At 44.1% G+C, this 8,207-nt stretch overlaps 1 protein-coding gene across 1 annotated transcript; it reads left to right on the forward strand.

Annotated features, from left to right (window-relative positions):
* Positions 1–342: 342 nt before the first annotated feature.
* LOC311137367 (interferon regulatory factor 7-like) lies at positions 343–4,353 on the forward strand. The gene is made up of 10 exons (XM_084171815.1): positions 343–416; positions 769–925; positions 1,075–1,243; positions 1,360–1,463; positions 1,584–1,647; positions 1,783–1,923; positions 2,100–2,305; positions 2,535–2,736; positions 2,892–3,007; positions 3,434–4,353. Exons 1-10 carry the CDS (start codon positions 409–411, stop codon positions 3,605–3,607), a joined length of 1,341 nt encoding a protein of 446 aa, XP_084027941.1. The 5' UTR covers positions 343–408; the 3' UTR covers positions 3,608–4,353.
* Positions 4,354–8,207: the final 3,854 nt, after the last annotated feature.

Consider the following 8,207-nt stretch of genomic DNA (forward strand, 5'->3'; position numbering starts at 1 on the left):
ACCCTGACAGTTTGATTGCCGATTTCAGTGTGAGAGAAAAATAGGCTATTTTGTTTGTTTCATTATCATTTGCTGACTGAACAAGAAGATGACGCAATCAAGAATGCGCAATCTATAGTGTCAGCATAACTTTCACTTTCAGACCGACGTTTCTCAATTCGCAACACCATTTGTTACACCAAACCAATGAGTTGGATACACATAGATGCATTAGATTAAAGTACCCAACCAACTCTGTGGGAATAAATAATAAATATATCTCCTCCTCTTTATCCAAGGGGGAAGTCCAACTATATGACATCATGACGCCTATAAAACTCGTGTGCCCGGCCATTAACTGAGAACACTTGTATAGTAGTACACGTCCACAGTAAAACAGAAAAAAGCCTACGCGGCTCAGCATTAAAGATGCAAAGGTAAGTAACATTTTTAATATCTGTACTTCAGGTAAACAGAGAGAATGTTCTGGTAATCTGCAGACTATAGTAGTTGTAGTTAAATTGATAACTGTACAATAGAGTTCGAAATTGATATTTCCATGGGCTCGGCTATGCTTAGTGAATGTACTGTGCTTTTAGGCTACTGCAAAAAACAATGTTACAGATTTAATTGATTGTTGCGAGGTAGTGCAATGGTAGTCTCTCTCTCTTTCTGTGGAATTAAGACGTGCTCTTTCAATGACAATTCGCTCACCAATTTTGCAGCTACTGCCCCTCTTTTCTTAAGTATGTAACGTTAGGCTATCTGCTTTCTCCTTGCATGATTCAGCTGCAAACCCAAACCTCAGTTCGCTGACTGGCTGATTGAACAGGTGCGGACCGAGCAATACGCCGGGTTGACCTTTATGGACAACAAGAAGTTCAGAGTCCCGTGGAAACACAATTCTAGGAAGGACTGCTCCGAGGACGACTGTAAAATATTCAGGGTAAGGAATATATGGTGGACGGTGGCCAGAGCTTTGCAGAAATTCAAGGAAATAGAGGGTGTGGTTTGATTGTAAACTGATTCATGACATTTGTTTATTTATTTATATATATAACTCGTTATGATGACACTTCAATTCTCTGGTTACAGGCATGGGCAGTGGTCAGCGGTAAAATCAATGAGCATCCCAATGACAAGGCAAAGTGGAAGACCAACTTCCGCTGTGCACTGAACAACCTGACCAAGCGTTTCAAGATGGTGGAAGACCACTCCAAGGACTCAAAAGACCCACATAAAGTCTACCTGGTCATCAATGAGTGTAAGATCACTAAGGCTTGTGTAACTTCTCTAAAGTGCCACAACTGTTAGCCTGCTGAACTTGAGTCTCTTCTTGCCCCAATTTTAAAAATTGATTAATGTTTTTTTTTGTTACAGATAACTATGAGAGCCCGCACATAGAAGAAATCACTCTGGAGGACTATGACATTGACATCTTCAGCTCTCTCACCCCTACAGACTACATCCCCCCAGGCATGGAGGTACAGTAACATTACATCTATATTGAACCAGGAGCTGGTTCTTTAACCCTGATTCTAGTCTTTTTTTTTTTGGGACAAACTTATGTTAAATCAGTGAAAAATTTTTTTTTCTCCAAACAGCATGATGAAATGCTTAACTTTAGCAACCTAACCTTGAACACCCAAGACCTGACCCAACACACAGGTACAGCACCTCCCCACCTGCAGAAAGTAACCCATTACAATGGGTTGTTAATTACAAACATTTAAATACAAATTCTGGAGAAAGCTTTCTAACGACGGGACAAGTTTTCAACTCTTCCTTTCTTCTTCTCCACAGAGGAGCAGCAGTGGACAGAGAATTATATACCGGTACACACACACTACCCAGTGGTACCAGAAGACTGCTACCCCATCCAGCCTCTACCAGAGCCCCAGCCAGTCTCACAACCAGTCCTAATACAGCAGCCATACTACGACGGTATGCCAGGGCCATACTTCCACAAGTCAATGAAAAAGGGACAATCCACACATCCAACTTGTTGTTATTGTGTAAATAACATTTTACCATGTAATTTCTGTATTGTAAAATAAAGTGAATTTCACTCATATAGTACAATGTGACCTATTTGATGACCTTTCCTATCTCCCCCACAGTGAACCAGGATGCCCTGCTCAACCCGCCTGCGGTCCACCCATCTCTCTTGGACCTGGAGATCACCATCTCCTACAGGAGGAAAGAGATGCTGAAGACCCAGGTGTCATGCCCCAGGGTTCAGCTCCACTACCAGTGTGACGCTCTCGAGCCCAACACCCAGCCCCTCTGCTTCCCCAGCACTGACGGCCTGCCGGACCACAAACAGGTACAGTACAGCAGCACACCTGGTGCTGCTACCATTCACCTGCACTACTATCTGTGGTTCTGTGTACTTACCTGTGGTTTTCCAATATGTGTCTTTATTAAATTATATGCAACTGAAACTGACTGGTCAATTCACTAGCAATGTACATAGCAACAAGACTCACTGGCGACACGCAAAACCACTACATTTTATTCCAAGACTAACTTCTTTGTGCCTCCATTTACACCAGATTGAATACACCAACCACATCCTAGAAAGCGTCCAAAGGGGTCTTCTCCTGGAGGTACGAAACACTGGTATCTATGGTTACCGGCAGGACAAGTGCCACGTGTTCTCCAGTACTAGCGACCCCAGAGAGGCACACCCTGAACCCAGGAAGATGCCCCATAATGAAATGGTACAACTGTTGAGCTTCCAGCAGTACGAAAATGGTAAGTATGGCTCACTGGCCGACACATAAACACACAAACCCAGCTATATGCACACACACAAACCCAGCTATACACACACGTATACTGGTACACACATTTCTCTAAGACATGTATCCACTGTCTGTCAGCGCTTTGACAACCATCAACCTTTTCAGAGCTGATAGCGTTTAAGGAGAACAGGCGAGGCTCTCCTGACTATACCATCCACATGTGCTTCGGCGAGAAGTTCCCAGACGGAAAACCCCTGGAGAAGAAACTCATTGTCGTCAAGGTAACCCTCTCTCTCATGAGCTTTAACCAGTAAGGCAACAGGCAGAATACTAACACACCCTAGAACGGGGCTCTCAACCCTATTCCTGGAGAGCTACCATCCTGTAGGTTTTCGCTCCAAAAGCTAATCTTGCACACCTGACTAGAATAATTAGTTAGTTGATAAACTGAATCAGGTTAGTTACAACTGGGGTTGGAGCGAAAACCTACAGGAGGTTAGCTCTCCAGGAACAGGGTTGGAGAGCCCTGCCCTAGAACAAACCTACTATATACAGTATGTATACATTCCTATGTAATATGTTGTATAATCCAGTTGCACATCCTAATTTTGAAATGTCTTCTCTCCACCTCTTGTTTCTCATTCCCTCTCCATCCCTTCCCCTCTCTCTCCTATTCCCATTCCCTTCTCTCCTCTCTGCTTTTCCAGGTGGTTCCCCTGATCTGTCGTTACTTCCACGAGGTGGCCCAAGGGGAGGGGGCATCGTCCCTCCAGAACGACAACGTCAGCCTGCAGATCTCCCACCACAACAGCCTGATGGAGCTCATCAATTCCGCCTGGCCCGACGGCCCACAGCACGACATGGGGCAATACTTAATCTAGACCACCAATGGTACCACATCACCACCCACCCAGCCAGCTCCTATCTAGGACTGGTACCGTATTACTAAATTGAATCTTCCCACAGGAAATCCATGTTTACAAAAAGTATATATGATGCAATTATCTGATCTCTAATTATGTGTACAATTCAAATTTGTAGATCTTTGAAAGTCAGACAAATGTTGAGCATTAGATCATTGTTCCTGGACCGCTACCGTCCTATAGGTTTTCACTCCAACCCTAATCTAGCGCACCTGATTTGAATAAATAGCTGGTTGATAAGACAACTGGGATTGGAGAGAACCTACAGGAGGGTAGCTCTCCAGGAACTGGGTTGGAGACCCCTGTGTTAGAAATAACAGATTCAGATCAGAATAATCTATCAATGTGTCATGCACTAGTAGAGGCCATCCTTCTCTTGATAGGTTAACAGAATGTGATACTGTTTGTGGGATAGGTCTTTTTTTTAATAAGTCAAAATCAAATCACTATCTCTGCCTGTTTTGTAATGAGTGTTCATGTCTCATTTAGTGGTATTTTCTCTTCTACTGAAGAATCCCCTTCTGTCCCTATGGGTCACACTTTAAACCTGTCTAGGTCACTCAACCCTTCAGTCTTTGTTCTTTTTATTGTCCTGAAAAACTTGTTTTATTGTACTGAAAGTTAGCAAAGTACACCCTGTCATTGAAAAGCACATTGTATAGTATGCAAAACAAGATCAATAAACTTTGCCTCTTGTTTCTTTACATTGGTTTATGACATGTCTGAGTGCAATCTCTACAATGGTGCAGGATTTTACCCAGTGAATTATGAAATGTTTACTTTAGTCCTGTATGTCATAAATCAAATCAAATCAAATTGTATTGGTCACATGCGCCGAATACAACAGGTGCAGACATTACAGTGAAATGCTTACTTACAGCCCTTAACCAACAGTGCATTTATTTTTAACAAAAAAATTAAAAATAAAACAACAAAAAAGTGTTGAGGGGAAAAAAAAGAGCAGAAGTAAAATAAAGTAACAGTAGGGAGGCGATCTATACAGGGGGGTACCGTTGCAGAGTCAATGTGCGGGGGCACCGGCTAGTTGAGGTAATATGTACATGTGGGTAGAGTTAAAGTGACTATGCATAAATAATTAACAGAGTAGCAGCAGCATAAAAAGGATGGGGTGGGGGGGCAGTGCAAATAGTCCGGGTAGCCATGATTAGCTGTTCAGGAGTCTTATGGCTTGGGGGTAGAAGCTGTTGAGAAGTATTATGGACCTAGACTTGGCACTCCGGTACCGCTTGCCGTGCGGTAGCAGAGAGAACAGTCTATGACTAGGGTGGCTGGAGTCTTTGACAATTTTGAGGGCCTTCCTCTGACACCGCCTGGTATAGAGGTCCTGGATGGCAGGAAGCTTGGCCCCTTGCGGTCGGAGGCCAAGCAGTTGCCATACCAGGCGGTGATGCAACCAGTTAGGATGCTCTCGATGGTGCAGCTGTAGAATTTTTTGAGGATCTGAGGACCCATGCCAAATCTTTTCAGTCTCCTGAGGGGGAATAGGCTTTGTCGTGCCCTCTTCACGACTGTCTTGGTGTGTTTGGACCATGATAGTTCGTTGGTGATGTGGACACCAAGGAACTTGAAGCTCTCAACCTGTTCCACTACATCCCCGTCGATGAGAATGGGGGCGTGCTCAGTCCTCTTTTTTTTTCCTGTAGTCCACAATCATCTCCTTTGTCTTGGTCACGTTGAGGGAGAGGTTGTTGTCCTGGCACCACACGGCCAGGTCTCTGACCTCCTCCCTATAGGCTGTCTCATCGTTGTCGGTGATCAGGCCTACCACTGTTGTGTCGTCGGCAAACTTAATGATGGTGTTGGAGTCGTGCCTGGCCATGCAGTCATGGGTGAACAGAGAGTACAGGAGGGGACTGAGCACGCACCCCTGAGGGGCCCACGTGTTGAGGATCAGTGTGGCAGATGTGTTGTAAACCTACCCTTACCACCTGGGGGCGGCCTGTCAGGAAGTCCAGGATCCAGTTGCAGAGGGAGGTGTTTAGTCCCAGGATCCTTAGCTTAGTGATGAGCTTAGAGGGCACTATGGTGTTGAATGCTGAGCTGTAGTCAATGAATAGCATTCTCACGTAGGTGTTCCTCTTGTCCAGGTGGGAAAGGGCAGTGTGGAGTGCAATAGAGATTGCATCATCTGTGGATCTGTTGGGGCGGTATGCAAATTGGAGTGGGTCTAGGGTTTCTGGGATAATGCTGTTGATGTGAGCCATGACCAGCCTTTCAAAGCACTTCATGGCTACAGACGTCAGTGCTACGGGTCGGTAGTCATTTAGGCAGGTTAAATTAGTTAGCCTGCTACGAATTATTATTATTATATTATTATTATTATTATCTTAGAGTCCTTGGGCACGGGGACTATGGTGGTCTGCTTGAAACATGTTGGTATTACAGACTCTGTCAGGGACATGTTGAAAATGAAGACACTTGCCAGTTGGTCAGCACATGCTCGGAGTACACGTCCTGGTAATCCGTCTGGCCCTGCGGCCTTGTGAATGTTGACCTGCTTAAAAGTCTTACTCACATCGGCTACGGAGAGCGTGATCACATAGTCATCCGGAACAGCTGGTGCTCTCATGCATGCTTCAGTGTTGCTTGCCTCGAAGCGAGCATAGAAGTGGTTTAGCTCGTCTGGTAGGCTTGTGTCACTGGGCAGCTCGCGGCTGTGCTTCCCTTTGTAGTCTGTAATAGTTTTCAAGCCCTGCCACATCCGACGAGCGTCAGAGCCAGTGTAGTACGATTCAATCTTAGTCCTGTATTGACTCTTTGCCTGTTTGATGGTTCGTCGGAGGTCATAGCGGGATTTCTTATAAGCGTCCGGGTTAGAGTCCCGTTCCTTGAAAGCGGCAGCTCTACCCTTTAGCTCAGTGCGGATGTTTCCTGTAATCCATGGCTTCTGGTTGGGGTATGTACGTACGGTCACTGTGGGGACGACATCATCGATGCACTTATTGATGAAGCCAGTGACTGATGTGGTGTACTCCTCAATGCTGTCTGAAGAATCCCGGAACATGTTCCAGTCTGTGCTAGCAAAACAGTCCTGTAGCTTAGCATCTGCGTCATCTGACCACTTTTTTATTAACCGAGTCACTGGTGCTTCCTGCTTCAGTTTTTGCTTATAAGCAGGAATCAGGAGGATAGAGTTATGGTCAGATTTGCCAAATGGAGGGCGAGGGAGAGCTTTGTATGCGTCTCTGTGTGTGGAGTAAAGGTGGTCTAGAGTTTTTTTTCCTCTGGTTGCACATTTAACATGCTGGTAGAAATTAGGTAGAACGGATTTAAGTTTCCCTGCATTAAAGTCCCCGGCCACTAGGAGCGCTGCATCTGGATGTGCGTTTTCCTGTTGATTTATGGCCTTGTACAACTCATTCAGTGCAATCTTAATGCCAGCATTGGTTTGTGGTGGTAAATAGACAGCTATGAAAAATATAGATGAAAACTCTCTTGGTAAATAGTGTGGTCTACAGCTTATCATAAAATACTCTACCTCAGGCGAGCAAAACCTCGAGACTAAACACCTTATCATAGATGTTACTATTAATCAAATGTATTTTAATAAAGCCATTTTTACTTTAGCAGTTGTCACAAAGTGCTACCCAGCCTAAAACCCCAAAGAGCAAGCAATGCAGAAGCACAGTGGCTAGGAAAAACTCCCTAGAAAGGCAGGAACCTAGGAAGAGACCTAGAGGAACTAGGCTCCGAGTGGTGGCCAAACCTCTTCTGGCTTTGCCGGGTGGAGATTTTCAGACTACATGGTCATTAAGGCCCGATCTTTCTTCAAAACATTCAAATCACAGTAGATCGGTCAAAGTGATCATGCTTAACATAAGTAACATTTGCTATGATAAAGGGGAGGGTATGTTTGGATAAAGATACTTAAGACACTAAGTTTGGTAGGGTTGAGTTTGTTGTAGCCTTGTATAAACACTGAAGAGAGCTTTTAAATAAATTTGATAATTTAGATAAAAGCTTTGCGACACCAAAATAATACCCTGGGATTTATCTAAAATGTTTTTATTTCAATGGTGAGAAATACCAATAGAGAATAGTTTTCAGTATTTTTTATTAAATACATTGTTCCAGATAAATATGTACAAACAGTCGAGTGGGACCTCCAGGCCCAGTGAGATAGTCAAGGCAGCAGTAAGAATAGCACAGAGCGGCCAGACGGAAAGAGAACCCTCTCCACTGGCTCAGTTAGAGCAATAAACCATTACAAAGAGAAACCTATAGCAGGGTTGGGGTTTCCACCTTAATTCCAGTAAATTCAGGCTTTAAAATTAATTCCTATGGAGAAATGTAATGGCTGTTTTAAAGCTAGAATGCACAGTTGAAACGATAAAGGGACACACCGCCCGTTTTGGTAAAAAGCTGAAGGATGGGCCTGGAGAAATGTAACCACTCTCAAATTCATAGACAGAGAGCTATGGATGACCATCCATGATATCAAAATGATAGTTTTAACCATGTTTTGAGGCTATACAGTGTTTGTTTACATTGGAGTAAAACAAGCTTATATTTTGGGTTCTGATGGGGTACGACAGTT

This window comes from Coregonus lavaretus (assembly GCF_964263955.1).
Source record: "Coregonus lavaretus genome assembly, chromosome: 11".
NCBI lineage: Eukaryota > Metazoa > Chordata > Actinopteri > Salmoniformes > Salmonidae > Coregonus > Coregonus lavaretus.